Source organism: Cetorhinus maximus, chromosome 12 (genome assembly GCF_964194155.1).
Source record: "Cetorhinus maximus chromosome 12, sCetMax3.hap1.1, whole genome shotgun sequence".
Classification (NCBI taxonomy): Eukaryota; Metazoa; Chordata; class Chondrichthyes; order Lamniformes; family Cetorhinidae; genus Cetorhinus; species Cetorhinus maximus.
In genome coordinates, this window is record NC_135890.1 from 5,490,948 (window position 1) to 5,508,004 (window position 17,057).

At 45.1% G+C, this 17,057-nt stretch overlaps 1 protein-coding gene across 3 annotated transcripts in view; it reads left to right on the top strand.

Moving 5' to 3' along the window:
- frmd4a (FERM domain containing 4A) overlaps window positions 1–17,057 on the top strand; it is a 392,307-nt gene that overhangs the window by 309,493 nt on the left and 65,757 nt on the right. For 2 of the 3 annotated variants that reach the window (XM_078552939.1, XM_078552938.1), the window contains exons 12-14: window positions 11,292–11,368; window positions 11,831–11,969; window positions 13,701–13,842. In XM_078552939.1, coding sequence (XP_078409065.1) covers window positions 11,292–11,368; window positions 11,831–11,969; window positions 13,701–13,842 — 358 coding nt within the window. Of the gene's footprint in view, window positions 1–10,774; window positions 11,198–11,291; window positions 11,369–11,830; window positions 11,970–13,700; window positions 13,843–17,057 lie in introns of those variants that run through there. The other variant, XM_078552940.1, reaches the window with a different exon arrangement.

Consider the following 17,057-nt stretch of genomic DNA (forward strand, 5'->3'; position numbering starts at 1 on the left):
ACAAAACCATAATTACTACACCCTCCAAGTCACTCACCATCCTGACTTGGAAATATATCGCCGTTCCTTCACTGTCGCTGGGTCTAAATCCTGGAGCTCCCTCCCTAACAGCACTGTGGGTGTACCTACACCACATGGACTGCAGCGGCTCAAGAAGGCAGCTCACCCACCACCTTCTCAAGGGCAATTAGAGATGGGCAATAAATGCTGGCCCAGCCAGCGACGCCCACATCCCGTAAACGGATTTAAAAAAAAAGTTTGAACCCATGTCCCCAGAGCATTAGCCTGGGCCTCTGGATTCCTAGTCCAATGACATTATCACTAAGCCACCATCTTCCCCCATCACAGAGATAGACCATGGAGAGATTTGAAAACAAGGCTGAAAATTTTAAGATCAAGACATTGCGTAATCAGGAGCCAATGTAGGTCAGTGAGTACGGGGGTATAGAGGAAGGGGACTTGGTGTGAGTTAAGGCAGAGGCAGTAAAGTTTTAAATGAGTTAAAGTTTACAGAGTGTGGAGTGTGGGACGCCGGCAGTGAGTGCATTGTAATAGTCATGTCTAGAAGTAACAAAGGTGTGAATGAGAGTTTTAACAGCAGATGAGCAAAGGCAAAGTAAGGTGGTGGTAGAAAATGTCTTAATGGTCTTAATGATTGGCCTTATATGAGGACCAAGGGGACTGTTATGATTATTTGCCAGCTTCCATTCACCTTCTTCTTAGGCAGTCCATTGGGATCGAGGGTGACTCGTTTCCGCTCCAGTTCGATGGGTTCTGGAATGGCTGATAAATCCAAGGCAAGATCTGCAGACTCTGTCACATGTGGGGCAGGTGTTGGATAGATGGGTTGTCTGGAAGTTAGTGAAGGGAGCTCCCTCTGATGCCTCAGCTTTGCCCCTGCACGTTCCAGACAAAGTCTGTTGATGTGCTCGGTGCCTCCCCGAATGAACGTTTCCCATGGAGGCCAGTTCACAAGCCATGAGTCGGCAGGGATGTTTGCCTCTTTTGGGATGCTTTGAGGACATCCCTAAGTCACTTTCACTATCCTCCTGGGCATGTCCTGCCATGGCCGAGTTCCAAACCGTTGCTTTGGGAGTCTGGAGTCAGGCATACCAACATCATGTCCTGCCTAGCGGAGCTGCTTTTGAGTGAGTGAGTAGCGTCTCAATGCTGGGCAAGTTGGCTCGGGAGAGGATGCTGCTATTGGACGCTGCTTTTGTGCCCTGGGATTTGGAGGATCTTGAAAAGACACCTGCTGCTGGTACATCTCCAGTACGTTGTGCAAGGCTCCAAAGCGTATTGGACCATGGGGGTCACAGCTGCCTGCTAAACCAGGATCTTAGTCTCAGGTTTGAACTCCTGGCCCTTAAACATTCTTTTCCTAAGTTGGTCAAAGACTGAGCCAGCACATTGGAGGCGCTGATGACTTTTGCCGCCTATGTCTGCCTTTGTCGAGAGAAGGCTCCCAAGATACGGAAAATGATCCATGTTCTCCAGGATTTCGCTGTTGATCATAACTGATGAGGAGAAGTTTTGTGCTTGTTGGAGCTGGTTAGAAGAGGTCATACCCACTGAGGAAACTCCCTCTCTTTAGGCTGGACAGCAAGGAGGGGGTTCCACCCTGTAATATTTGTGGATTCGAATGGCAGGAGTTATCCTATTCAAAAATTGAACGTTTACAACTAGAACCTTCTAGTCTGGAAGCATTTACTTTGTTAAAAACTTGGAAGCCCCCAGAAGGCTGTCAGTAGAATGTTGCTCTATAGAGAGAGCAGTGGTTCTAAATTCAACTTGGAATCTGTGACTAAAATTAGGACAATCATTTTGAAACCATGTGCAGTGTAGTGTCCCTGAGGAACCAGTGCTGCTGCCAAGGGAACATCTTGAATCCATTAGTGGGCCTGGTTCCTGAAGAAATGGAGGCTGGGTTGTGCACTGTGACATGTGATCAGCAAACAAGAAGGGATCTCACTTCTTAAAGACTGAGGACATTTGCACAGGGGGATTGAATTCCTTGATGGAGGAGGAGGAGGGGGAGGTGCAGATGAGTCTGGCTGGCTTTGCAGAATACAGAGAGTTAGGAATGTTTTCCACCGCTCTGCGTAGGATGATGCTAGAATTTTTACTGTCAGTTATTTGGACTGCTATGGGTTTATCTTTACCTGTTCTGTTACCCTTTCTGTCAAGTATTGTTGAAAGCAATAAAAGGAAAGAGAGACTTGCATTTATATAGCGTCTTTCATGACCACAGGAAATCCCTAATCATTATTATAGCCAATTAAACACTTTTAAAGCGCTGTCTCTTGTGTAGGAAATGCAGCAGCCAATTTGCGCACAGCAAGCTCCCACAAGCAGCAATGTGATAATGACCTGTTCATCCAGTGATGATGATTGAGGAATAAATATTGACCAGGACACCAGGGATAACTCCCCTGCTGTTCTTCACAATAGTGCCACAGGACCTTTTACATCCAGTAGAGAAAAGCAGACGGGACTTCAGCAAGGATTTTACCAGAACAGCAACATGTTTGTCAGTGCAGCACTCCCTCAGTTCTGCACTGGAGTGTTGCCTTAACTTTCATGTTCAATTCCTGGGGTGGGACTATGAACCCACAACCTCCTGATTTTAAGCTAAGAGTGTTAACAGCTGAACCACAGCTGAGAACAGGTTGGAGAGGCTCAATGTCCTCATCTTCTTCCTTTCTTGTGCCTCACCACAACTGTTTGATGACACTGAGCAGCACTGTTTAATGAATGTGCCTTAACTCTGAGGTGAGGTTGGCACAGGCTATTTTTTTTCAGGAAATGTTTCCATCGTTCACAATCATTTTGAAACTATTTATATTCACAGTCTGATGTTAACATTAGGAAAAAGAACAGCCACAAAATATACAACAACGATTCAGCCGGCAAATATCCTTAATCTTCTGCCACATACACCACAGCAGTGAATTCATCCCTCATTCCTGAAATTCAGACAGGAAAACCGGCCTGTGGAATATATGCTGGCAAAAATCTGTCATTCATGCAATTTGCATACAGTTAGTATTTTAATGAAGGATGCGTCTGTCTACTTAAATTTGCAAAAAATTATGAAATAAAACCCTTGCATTTGTGTCTAATGTCACCAAGCTCTGCTTGGAGTGAATTACATTGAGAGTACAGCACCTGCAGTTAAATATTGAACTACTGGATTAACCTATCATGGTCATTAATCATTTGCGCTGGTTAATCAACTCTTCATGTCTGCAATGTGAGAAGATGTTTCTCTGTATTTACTATCCCTGGCCTTCCCTTTGAACATAATTCATTAAGCCGCAGATCATCATTGTTGCTTATTTAACAATAGGGAGCATGGTTCAAATAGATTCAGTGTGCGACAGAACCTGTATTTACAGCGATACCCATTCCTTGAGCTATTCAACAATGGGAGCATCACTTGATGGTCTCTTCTCCCAATTAGCTACACTTTCCAACATGTTGGGTCAGCAGTGTGGACCATGGCCTTACCTTAGCCCAGGTAGAGTGCAACCCATCAACTCGAGTCATTGCCCCAAGTTATATCAATTAATGGTCAAAGAATCAAACCTGGGACCTAGTCAGTTTAGCACCACGCCCTTTGGCACCCAACAACACTCAAGAAGCTCAACATGATTTGGATGCGGAGACCAATTGTTAATATTTTCAAATTTGCTGATGACAGCAAACATGGGTGGGAATGCAAGTTATAAGGAGGTTTCAGGAGGATGTGGACAGGCTAAGTGAATGGGCTAGAACATGGCAGGTGGAATGTAATGTGAATAAGACTGAAGTTATTCACTTTGGTAGAAAAAACAGAAAGGCAGGATATTTCTTAAATGGTGAGAGGTTGGGAAGTGCGGGTGTCCAAAGGGACCTGGGTGTCCTTGTCCATGAGTCACTAAAAGCTAGCATGCAGGTGCAGCAAACAATGAGGAAGGCAAATGGTATTTGCCCTTCATTACAAGGGGATTTGAGTACAGGAGTAAAGATATCTTGCTGCAGTTATACAGGGCCTTGGTGAGACCGCACCTGGACTGTTGTGTACAGTTTTAATCCCCTTATCTAGGGAGGGATAGAGTTGCCATAGAGGGAGTGCAACAGAGGTTCACCAGCCTAATCCCTGGGATGGCGGGATTGTCGTACGAGGAGAAATTGAGAAGGCTGGCTCTGTATTGCCTAGGGTTTTGAAGAATGAGCAGTGACCTCATTGAAACCTACAAATTTCTTACAGGGTGCGACAGGATGGATGTAGGTAAGATGTTTCCCTTGGCTGGTGAGTCCAAAACCGGGGACATAGCCTCAGGATAAGGAGCAGGCCATTTAAGACTGAGATGAGAAGGAATTTCTTCACTCAGAGAGAGGTGAATCTTTGGAAGCTTAATCATTGAGCTTGTTCAAGACAGAAAGCGATAGATTTCTTGAGATTACTGACATCAAGGGATATGGAGATAGTACGGGTAAGTGGCATTGAGGTAGATGACCAGCCATAATCTAATTGAATGGCAGAGCAGGCTTGACAGGCCAAATGGCCTACTCCTGTTCCTATGCTCCTATGTTCCTATGTCCTAACACCGTTCAGGACAAAGCAGTCCACTTAATTGGCAACCCCATCCACTACCTTAAACATTCACTCCCTCCATCACCGACGTGCAGTAGCAGCAGTGTGTACCATCTGCAAGATGCACTGTAGCAACTCGCCAAGGTTCTTTCAACAGCCCCTTCCAAACCCGCAGCCCCTACCACCTAAGCGGACAAGAGCAGCAGATAGATGGGAACGCCACCAGTTGGAAGTTTCCCTCCAAGTCACTCACCATCCTGACTTGGAAATATATCGCCGTTCCTTCACTGTCGCTGGGTCAAAATCCTGAACTCCCTCCCTAACAGCACTGTGGGTGTACCTACACCACATAGACTGCAGCGGTTCAAGGAGGCAGCTCACCACCACCTTCTCAAGGGCAATTAGGGATGGGCAATAAATGCTGGGCCCAGCCAGCGGAGCCCACATCCCGTGAACAAATAAAAAGGTTAATTTACCCACTGACACAGCAGAAGATGAATGAAAACAATTTTGAATATTTTTCCTTATACATCTGTCATACGAAGATTCCACTCCTGAGTCTATTTAAAAATGATATTCCTTGGAAATATTAGCAGTGTAATTCTTGGTATTGCTCTGCATTTGCATTGCAGACAGCAGTGTTTACTCACATCTGTTTTGTTGGTTGCTATGTATGTTTTTAAGCACACTGAGACATTCATTACATCATACATGATTTGGAACACATGTTTTTATGCACTAAGGCTTGATTCTGATATAAAGGTTAGAGCCGGAAGCCACTCAGCTAAATAGTGCAGGCCTGATTATTTCTTTTTAGACTTTGCAGCTGTGAGCTGCTCCCCTGATGTTCTGAGTCGATGTGGAGAATTCGCTGTGCCAACAGTATCCGAGTGTTTCTCACTGCTCTGCGAGCACAGTGACAGAACAGAAAGGGCCATAGACTGGCCAAGTGTCAACCATAGCTCAGTTTGTAGCATGTCCATCTTTACTTTGAAGGTTGTGGGTTCGACCCTGCTTCAGAAACCTGAGTGTGAGTATGTAGGCTGACGCCCCAGTGAAGTACTGAGGGAACACTGCACTGTTGGGGATGCTGTCTTTTGAATGAGACATTGAACCACTGTGGGCATTAAAGAACTATTTCAGAGAAAAGCAGGGGGAGTTCTCCCTGGTGTCCTGTCCAATATTTATCCCTCAATCAGCAACCCCAAAGCAGACTATCTGGTCATTGTCCCATTGCTGTTTGAGGGAGCTTGCTTCGCGCTAGTTAACTGTCATGTGCCCGACACTACAGCAGTGCCTACACGAAATTGGCCATAAAGCTTTGGGGCATCCTGCGTCCGTAGAAGGCGCTATATAAACGCAAGTCTTTCTTTCAAAGACCAAAAAGACTGAACTGCACCAAGAGAGCAAATGAGGTCGATCAACAAATGCAGAGCAGTCAACAGAGAGGTGCCATCGAGTGCAGAATGGGTGGGTTGAGAATTAAGCGAATCACAAACAGACCAGACTACATGTGGAGAATAAAGAGGACTGTCGATAGTCACAGAGAAAAATATCATCCAGTACAGAGCAGTTAACGCAGCCAAGGTTGAACAATTGACTGAAGAGTGTTAGGACTAATGGATGAGATAGATAGAGAGATGGACAATTGGTTTTTTGAAACATCATCAAGCGTTAAATAGTGATGATGATGCAAGTAAAACACATAACCATAATTCATGACAAAGTTATAGACAATCATTAAAATAAAGTATAAAATAATAAAAGGATTGCACAATTCTAATCATTTCAGTGTACAAATAATTGCAATGTGTTGCAAAACGCAGGTCTCCTTAATTTAGAGAATAAAATGAAATGAGATGTCGGAGGCAACTTCCGATTCTTGTCAAAGGTCTTCTCCCTGTCGTTGGGTGATTAGAATAGCAGTTGAAGTGGGCCAGGTCCAAACAATCTCTGAAGATGTAACAATTTTGCAAAAATATGAAGCCAGGTGGGTCTATTGTGAACATATCAGGAATTCAGGAGGACCTTTTTAACAGAGAGAATCAAGAAGGTGGAACTCGCTACCAATGGGAGTAGTTGAGGCGAATAGTATATATACATTTCAGGGAAGCTAAAAAAACACATAAGAGTGAAAGGAATAGACGATTAAGCTGATAGGGTGAGATGAAGAGGGATGGGAAGAGGCTCGAATGGAGCATAAACACCAGCATGGCCCAGACGGGCAGAATGGCCTCTTTCTGTGTAATGTTGGAATGTACTTAATGCATGTTGCAAAATCTGTGCAAGTGCTTTTTCTGTACATTCATGGGATCAGAACATCACTGACAAGCCCAGCATTTATTCCCCATCCCTCATTACCCTTGAGAAGGTGGTGGTGAGCTGCCTTCTTGAACCGCTGCAGTCCATGTGGTGTAGGTACACCCGTAGTGCTGTTAGGAGGAGAATCCCAGGATTTTGACCCAGCGACAGTGAAGGAACGGCGATATATTTCCAAGTCAGGATGGTGAGTGACTTAGAGGGGAACTTTTCCAGGTGGTGGTGTTCCCAGGTGTCTGCTGTCCTTGTTCTTCTGGGTGACTGAGGCCGTGGGTTTGGAAGGTGTTGCCTAAGGAGTCTTTGGTGATTTGCTGCAGTGCATCTTGTAGATAGTACACACTGCTGCTACTGTGCGACAGTGGTGGAGGGAGTGAATGTTTGTGGATGGGGTGCCCATCAAGTGGGCTGCTTTATCCTGGATGGTGTTGAGCTTCTTGAGTGTTGTGGGAGCTGCACTCATCCAGGCAAGTGGAGAGTATTCCATCACATTCCTAACTTGTGCCAATGTAGATGGGTGGACAGGCTTTGGGGAGTCAGGAGGCGAGTTACTCGGCGCAGCATTCCTAGCCTCTGACCTGCTCTTGTAGCCACAGTATTTATATGGCTAGTCCAGTTCAGTTTCTGGTCAATGGGAACCCCCAGGATGTTGATAGTGGGGGATTCAGCGATGGTAATGCCATTGAATGTCAAGTCAAGGGGAAATGGTTAGATTCTCTCTTGTTTTATTACACCACAACCTAGTGTCCTTTATATAAGCGTGTATACTAGTTTCTGAGCAAAGAGAAATGTGGGAATATTTTTAAATGCAGCTCTCTCCTTCACGGTATTTTCCTTGGAATGGTTTCTGTCTGCAACAGAAACATTCAGAAAGCTTGATCTTTTTTCCTTCCATTTTAATAAAATTACCAGCATGCTGCCCAGGCTATATCCTCCCTCATTGGTTTTCATTGTCTGCCCCGAGCCCCCTTTCCTTTATAAAATATTAACTATTTCCCAGCTTATGCATTCAGCAATCTTCTGATCGATCCTGCATTCCCTGGTGGTAGCTCATGGTGCAGCCAGACAAGTGTTTACGCTACTGTGAATAAATAAACATATCTGCGCACGCATTTCGCCAAGGCTGTGGGCCTGAGGGAAACAGCACAGGAAACAGATAATGTCACAGCCGCATATTTCTGAGATTTTTGCACCACCCAGATTTAAAGGATGAGACCCGTGATTCTGCATCTGTGTTTTGAGGAGCACCCCCACCCCCAACAAAAAAAAAAGGATGACTGGAAATCTACAGTGAAAATTGAAATGCTGGTGTGGCGCATCACAAAACAAGATGGTATCATGTTCATGTAGCAAACCTTTGTCAAAATCCAGCTGCATGTTTCCAGAACCTTCTACGCTTGTTTCATGACCGCTGAGTTCAACATTTGATTAATTAACAAGACAGCTTTTGAAAGGTCATGGGCATCATGGGGAGGCGATGGCGTAGTGGTATTGTCACTGGGCTGGTAATCCAGATACCCAGGGTAAGGCTCTGGGAACCCGGGTTCAAATCCCACCACGGCAGATGGTGGAACTTGAATTCAATAAAAATCTACGATTGTCTGGTCTGGAGGTTATTAGCTATGAGGAGAGGTTGGAGAAACTCGGATTGTTCTCACTAGAGTGACGGAGTTTGAGGGGCGACTTGATAGAAGTTTGCAAAATTATGAGTGGCACGGACAGAGTAGGTAGTCAGAAGCTTTTTCCCAGGGTGGAAGAGTCAATTACTAGGGGACATAGATTTAAGGTGAGAGGAGAAAACTATAGAGGAGATGTGCGGGGGAAGTTTTTTACACAGAGGGTAGTGAGTGTCTGGAATTCGCTGCCAGAGGAGGTGGTGGAAGCAGGTACGATAGTGGTGTTTAAGAGGCAGCTTGACAAACACATGAATAGGATGGGAATAGAGGGATACGGACCCCAGAAGTGCAAAATGTTCTAGTTGACGGGCAATATGATCGGCGCAGGCTTGGAGGGCCGAAGGGCCTGTTCCTGTGCTGTACTTGTCTTTGTTCTTCGTTCTTTGGTATTGAAAGCCCAATGCTGACCATGAAACTGTTGTCGATTGTTGTAAAAACCCATCTGGTTCACTAATGTCCCTTTAGGGAAGGAAATCTGCCGTCCTTACCTGGTCTGGCCTACATGTGACTCCAGACCCACAGCAATGTGGCTGACTCTGAATTGCCCTCTGAACAGGGGATGTTAGGGATGGGCCATAAATGCTGGTCTATAGCCAGTGACACCTGCATCCCATGAATGAATAAAAAAAAGTAGAAATCTTGCTTAAAGAAGGGGTGCTCACCTTTTGCATTTGACTTTTGTTGGTAATGCTGTTTGTAGTGGCACGCCAATGTAGGAGTTTAATGGCTTTGTCGATTAATACCTTCACAAGCACGGCTGGGTGAATATCGCGCTGGGAGCAGAACAAATAGGGATCATTGGAAGGAATATAGGTGGAGATGATTAAATACTGCGGGGGGAGCGCAAAAATGCAAATAGACGGTGGGCATCGGCCATGAGAAAAAGGCATGTGTGTTTAGCCCCGTTACTTTGTATTGTAAAGGAGCAAGAGTAAGAGGAATCATTGCAGAATCGTGTTTTACTGATGCTGCGAGTGATACAGAACCTGAAATAAGACATCAAAATGCTGGGAAAGCATTTCAGGCTGTGAGCATCTGAAAAAATAAACCCAGATTAATGCTAGCTAGCTAGCATCGACCCTTTCTCAAGAGCAGCTGCTGATTGAAACATTGAATGTATCGTTTCTCCCTTTAGATGCCGACAAACCCCCTTTTTTCAGCTTCTCCTCGTTTCTATTTCGTTTTCTCAGTTAACTGGGCAGGGATAGAATGTGCGATACGCGACCTGTGTGGGGTGGGGGAGGAAGCAGCAAGTGAGTGTGATAGGCTTGCTCTCTGTCTTCCAATGCTTCCTTGGTTATTTTTTTAACAGTCTTAACGCAGAGCAGCCTCAGCGCTGAAAGATGCTTCCATTCAGAATTTGCGGGGAGCAGCTCTCATCGCTGGCATCTGGAGCTCGTCCTCCTCCTCCTCCTCCTTTCTGTGTGTGTGTGTGACACTGTGCCCAGGAGTCACACTGTGTGTGTGTGTGTGTGTGTGTGACACTGTGCCTAGGAGTCACACTGTGTGTGTGTGTGTGTGTGTGTGTGTGTGTGACACTGTGCCCAGGAGTCACACTGTGTGTGTGTGTGTGTGTGTGTGTGTGTGTGTGAGACACTGTGCCCAGGAGTCACACTGTGTGTGTGTGTGTGTGTGTGTGTGTGTGACACTGTGCCCAGGAGTCACACTGTGTGTGTGTGACACTGCGCCCAGGAGTCACACTGTGTGTGTGTGTGTGACACTGTGCCCAGGAGTCACACTGTGTGTGTGTGTGACACTGTGCCCAGGAGTCACAGATCGCAGACCCTTCCTCCTTTGACACAAACCCCCATGTGGTCTCAGCTGGAAACTCTCACAACAAAAACATCTGGCATGTTTGAAATTCCTGAACCTCCGCCGTTAAGGGAGAAGTGGGGGGTGCTTAAAATCCCACGTTAGCATATGGTCCATTCAACAGTGACCAGAAACTAAGCAAAAAAGTAAAAAAATAAAAAAATTCAGTGAAAGAATAAATCCAGTGAAAGAAAACAGTTGAAATCAAAGCTTGGAAATTGTCACTTCCCTGAGTAGGGAAGACTGATATTTTTTTTTTCCTCCTCATTATTTTAGAAAGGCATTTAGCTATCATCGATCTTGTTTTATTTTTGGCTGATTGTAAGGGTTTCTGAAGAAGCTCCACCCTTAACGCTTTTATTGTGCTTGCTTTAGTACCATGTCAGGAGCTATTGGAGATTAGTGAGCAGGAAGTTGGGTCCCACAGGGGGCATATGATTAAACGTCTTCCCATCTTCTACTTCCAGCCAGTTCATGAGGCTAAGAAATTATACTCAGCCGTCCTCTGGCACTGAGTCACAGCTGGTTTTGCTTACTGCTCAGCAGCAAGAAGCCTGTAGCTCCAGGAAAACACCAGTGTTGTAGGAATTGTGTGGAAAATAAAGAGGGAAAGCAGACTCCCGGAAGGGACTCTTTAGCTGTTTTCCTTAAGGAGAGAGAAAAAAAAAGTCCTCAGGAAAACACACCCAAAGTGTTTGAAAGCCGTTCGCTGTCCTGTCATTTTTTTTCTTTCTCTCTCTCTCTCTCTCTCTCCCTGCATTTGGCAGAGGGAGGAGAGGGAGAAGGTGCAGAGGGTTTGTGAAAGGGCAGACATGTGAGTGCAGGAGACCCGAAGAGAGAATTGTTGATGTCTTTAAAAAGGGTAAAATAACAGATGGCTTTCATTCTCAATTCTTTGTCTTGACAAGATTTTCCAATGGAGGCAATTGGAGAACCTGTACTTCAGGGAGAAGAAATTTTCTGTGGAAGTCCATGACCCACGCAGGTAAAGTAAAGCAGTACGGCTCTGGTTTATTCTATTCTAGTCTGAACACTGCCTGCTTCCGTAATCTTGGAACACAAGCAGGTTGCTTCCAAAAATTTGGAATGCTTGCCACTCTAACAGTGTATACAACTTGCTAACAGTGAGTGTAAAGATGGTGTAAGCCGGCTGCTGCCTTGTGGCCCGTGTTTATTTTGAACTTGCAAACAAAACTTCTTCAAGTAGATCAGTTGCTCTGATTAAGATCGTGGGATCGATTGGAATTTTTTGAACAAGTGAACGTAAAAATCCAGTGGGTTGGGGGTTGGGGGGGGTGGGGGGGGAGGAGGGAACGCTGCTAACATTCAAGGCGAGGGGAAGGGATGCATCTTGTAATGATCAAACTGCTGTGAATGGTAACACTATACACCCTTGGGATAGGAGAGAAAATCGTGCAGCAACCTTGCTTTCTGTTTATGTTCCCAGGGCTTCTGTAACCAGGAGAACCTTTGGCCACAGTGGGATTGCCGTACATACATGGTATGCCAGTGCTGCTCTCATTAAGTCAATCTGGGCAATGGCTATAAGCCAGCATCAGTTTTATCTGGACAGAAAACAAAGCAAGGTGAGCACAAATTAACGTAACAATATAATCCTAGATTAAGTGTTATAGCCCTTTGGACGTATTATCGACAGAAGTTTTTCTTTTAAACTTAAAAATGCTACTTATAAATAAGTGCCACTCTGCACTAGATGTCAGAGTACAGACTAAATTATTAGTTTGCATTGCCTCCCCTGCCATCCCTTTGATGCAGTTGCTGAACCCACAGCTCAGTCAGCCTTAACTGACCGACTTTCCCAAGCTCAGTGACTGGCCGGGGCTAATCTTAGCCGGCCTGTGGTTTGGGCACTGCAATTTGCCTGGATCACTAGGCAGCAGAGTTGGGGGGTGGGGGACCATCAGCCAGGAGCTCTGGTGCTGTTTGCTACTCAGTCTGCAGTTATTTAGACCAGCTCTCAGGCTGGGATCCGCAGACCCTTCGGCTTTCCAGTGGGTCCAGGAAATTCTATGAAAGTCAGGATGAGAAGGTCTTGGTGTGAGGCAGACATGGGGGGAAACGACAAACATTAGACCGAGGATATTCAGACTCTGTAGTGAGGACCAGGCACATCCACTTCACTGATATCTATAAATAATTACCTGTTTTCTTAAAAACTTTTTTTAACTGCCCTTTACATGATTATTATGTAGGATTATAATTTAGATGCAAGGGCCCATGATTATTAATCCATTTGAAAAGGGGTCCTTCGACCGTAGAAATTTTGAGAACCAGTGATTTAGACTCAGCTGCTTTGTCCGCAAGGATGATGCATACTGCCTGGATCATGAAGAACCTCACCTCAGGGCATCTTACCTGCTTTATCAGTGAACACCTTCAGGGGAGGTGGACAGAAACCTAGAGTGGAGGGTACTACGCTGGTGCTTTCAGTGCACACGGCAAAATGTTTATCCGCTCTAGGATAAAGGGAATGTGAAATGGACTCTCAGCAAAAGCAGTTCAGACTGAGGTGATTAATTCCTTGAACAGATATCTGGCTAGGAATGGGATTCGTCATTAATACAGATAAGTACAGACTGAAGAAAAAAGACTTTGATTTATGTAGCAGCTTTCATGACCACTGGATGTATCAAAGCACTTTACAGGCAATGAAGCAGTTTCTGAAGTGTGGTCACTGTCATAATATAGGAAACACAGCAGCCAATTTACACACAGCAAACTCTCACAAACAGCAATGTGATAGTCACCAGAGAATCTTTTTTCTAATGATGTTGACCGAGTAACGGCCAGGGAGAACTCTCCTGCTCATCAAAATAGTGTCATGGGATCTCTATCTGCACCTGAGAGAGCAGACAGCACCTCAGTTTAACATCTCATCCGAAAGATGAGAGCTCTTGACAGTGGAACACTCCCTCAGTACTGCACTAGAGCGTCAGCTTTTAATTTTTGTGTAGTGAGACCAAGGCCAAAGCAGTAACGAGACACCGTGCGGGATTGAGTTCAGTATAATCCCTGCTTTGTCTCTAATTATGATCTTTGAAACTTTCATTCCTCAGCATTATGCTCATCATCAGTAGGTTCCTCTTTGTCGTTTAACTCGCGAGTTAGTTTCTAAAAGGAGTGAAGGATGGGCTTGTCCATCAAAGCTCATCCTTCCTCTGCCGTAACTCTTAACATTACAGAATTCAGGTATGTTTTAAACGCTGTTCGTGTTCTTGCTGCCGGTGGCCCAGCCTGTGTGGGACGCGCAATAAGATTCTGGCCCCGTTACTTACGACTTTTGTTACTTTTGCCAGTCAAAAATTCATGCAGCAAGAAGCCTGAGTGAAATCGCCATTGATCTAACGGAAACTGGAACGCTGAAGATGTCCAAGCTCGCCAATATGGGAAGCAAGGGCAAAATCATCAGTGGAAGCAGCGGCAGCCTGCTGTCATCAGGTGAGGCACACGTTCTGAAATCTTCGGAGAGATTTAACCTCAGAGTCAAGGGTTGAAACAAGAGTTAACGTTTCAGAGCGGTGGCCCTTTGGTCAGAACTGTTAGCGGTGTAGCATGTTTTGAGCAGGTGGAAATTGGGGAGGGGGGAGAGAACAGAGAGGAAGCTGTGACAGGAGAGAATTAAATGACAAAAAGGAATGGGGTTATCACCTGAAATGTTAACTCTGTGTCCCGCTGCATGGTTGCTGCCTGACCTGCTGAATATTTTTAAGCATTTTCTGTTTTGAGTTCAGATTTCCAGTGTCCGCAACATTCTGCTTTTGTTTCATCTCAGAGTAATTATCTTATTCCATCCTTGCCTCAAATTATGTTACTATTTCTCCAGCATGTTGAAGAAATATAGAACAAAGTTTAAATTAATTGAATTATTGAAATTGCAGTCTTGATCTTTTAGCTGTACTTTTAAAGTTTTATTCTTGGCTTAAATATTTACAATTTATCGAGTGGCTCCACAGGCTTAAAAAGGTAGAGAGTTCTTTGTGTTATATGTAGATGTCAACCATAACTCAGTTGGTAGCACCCTCACTTCTAAAGGTTGTAATTTTATATCTCAGTTGAGAAACGTGAGTATATAATCCAGGCTGACACTCAAGTGCAATACTGAGGGAATGCTGTGCTGTTGGAGGTGCTGTCTTTTGGATGAAACATTAAAACAAGGACCCATCTGCCCGCTCAGGAGATCCCATGTCACTGTTTGAAGAGGAGTAGAGGGAAATCTCCCCCGTGCCCTAGCCTATATTTCATTGCTGTTTGCGGGAGTTTGCTGTGCACTAATTGGCTGCAACACCACTTCGTTACGATTACTGCATTGGCTGTAAAGCACTTTGAGATGGTGAGGGGTGCTATATAAATGCAAGTTCCTTATTTTTTCTTAAAATCACAAACCTGCTTATGAAGGATGTTTTTATAGGATTCGTTATGCAGATCGCATAGAGAAAATCTTCTCCCGTTGAACGAAAGATCCTAAGTTTGATTTCTGCTTTACGCTGGGTTAGTTGATTCCAAGCCGGCAACAACAGGGGACCTAGTGTTGCCTTCAGTGAACCTGGAACCAGTCAATGTTCCTGCTGCTAATCCGAATCACAACTTTCCCACTCTGCAAGACTCAGAAGAGAGAGAGAGGGGGGGGGCACAATCAGAAGAAAGAATCACCTCAGATATTTGTGTCTATGCAACTGCAGTTCCTGCACTCTCAATTTGAAATTAGACACCAATACGTTACAGACAGCCAGCAGGTAGAGTACCCGTGCAGTTCCTTCCATCTCCCACCTTACTTCCGTGGAAGCTCGACAGAAACCCTGGCGGAAAAAAAAGCAAAAGGTGGACATTTTTTAGCCATCTTACGCTGTTTTCCCAGGAGCTGTCCAATGATCTTCCCGTGAGGTTGCAGTAGGAGATTGGGAGAACCATCATGGAAATTCCAGTCCTGCAACTTGAAATTTAGCTCAGTTGGCTGGGCAGCTGGTTGGCGATGCCGAGTGATGCCAATAGCATGGGGCTCAGTTCCTGTACTGGCTGAAGTCATCCATGAAGTCCGTCCTTCTCAACCTCGTCCCTTGCCTGAGATGTGGTGACCCTCAGGTTAAACTCACCGCCAGTGATGAGAGAGCAGCCTATGGTCCTCCGGGACTATGTCAGCTTTCGTTGTCTTTCAACTTGAAATCCTTTGACAGTGTCCATGTTGCACAGTTTCTGATTTCAGTGCAGCCGTACCTGAGGAGGTTCAGCGGCCCAGAAGTAGCGGCTTGGCAACGCAGCTGATTTTCTTCACGTCTCCTTCACAGAGGCAGCACAAGACAGCCGCTGTGTCCGTGTATTCTGATTAGAGCAAATTAATTTGACGAGGGATAAGTGGTAGGAAATCTTAGAACCTGCTCAAGAGGGTCTTTAAAATTCCTTGCACACGATCGCTTCAATGAAAATGGAAAAGCCTTGCACAGTTTTCAGAACCTCGTCTGTTACGTAGAAATTGCAGCAACTCGTTTATGGCAATGTTTGTGCTTCACTCGAGTCTCCTCCCGCCCCACAACATCAGTTATTAACGTCACAGAAAACAAATGATCTGGTAATTACCGCAGTGCTGTTTCTGGGATCTTGCTGCGTGCAAATTGGCTGCTGTGTTTCCTGCATTGTAACAGTAACCAAGCTTCAAAAGTACTTAGATAAAAGCAAAAAACTGCGGATGCTGGAAATCCAAAACAAAAACAGAAACAGAAATACATGGAAATACTCAGCAGGTCTGGAAGACCTGCTGAGTTTTTCCAGGTATTTCTGTTTCTGTTTTTGCTTCAAAAGTACTTCACTGGCTGTAAATTTTGGGATGCCCTGAGCAGGTGAAAGGTGTTAAATAAATGCAAGTTTTTCTTTATTCATTATTTCAGCTTCACCTCACCCTCTCAACAGATCCTCCGATTCCTTTCTCCCTCATGCGTTTATTGAGATTCCCCTTGAATGCCTCTCGGATGTATGTTAGTCTGAAAACTCAGTCTGCCTGGACTGTGCGATGCTGCCGGCCATGGTGGTTATAGGGGCTGCATCCACTCGGGATGCATTGGACACTGTTGCATCTTATTCACGAAACATCCTTATAGAAGAATACGAAAGCCCCATAAGCCATGAAGTGGGTTTCTCCCACAGACCCAGCATATATCCCCGACTCTACACCATCCTTTAGTCGCTTCAGAAAGTTGTGACCTCTGGACATATTAAAAGCAAACTCCAGAATTGTTAGGCACCCTCATACTGCCACTATCCCAGCTCAGCCTGCTGCCCTTCATACATTATTACCCCTTTGCCCCGCAGCACAGAAACCACTTGTACCGGCACAACTTTAGTGGCAGTCGCGGCTCATTGGACAGCACTTCCTTCCAACTGAGTCAGTGGGTTGTTGGGTTCAAGCCTCACTCTATAGGCTTGAGCACAAAACTCAAGGCTGACATTTCAGCGCAGCGCTGAGCTAATGCCTTCTGTCAGACGATATATTGAACTGAGGCCCCAACCGGCTCTCTCAGGTGTATGTCAAAGATCCCATGGCATTCATTCAAAGAAGAACAGGAGAGTTTATCCCCAGTGTCCTGGCCAATATTTATCCCTCAATCAACATCACACACAAAAAAAACACAGCTTATCTGGTCATTATCGCATTGCCGTTTGTG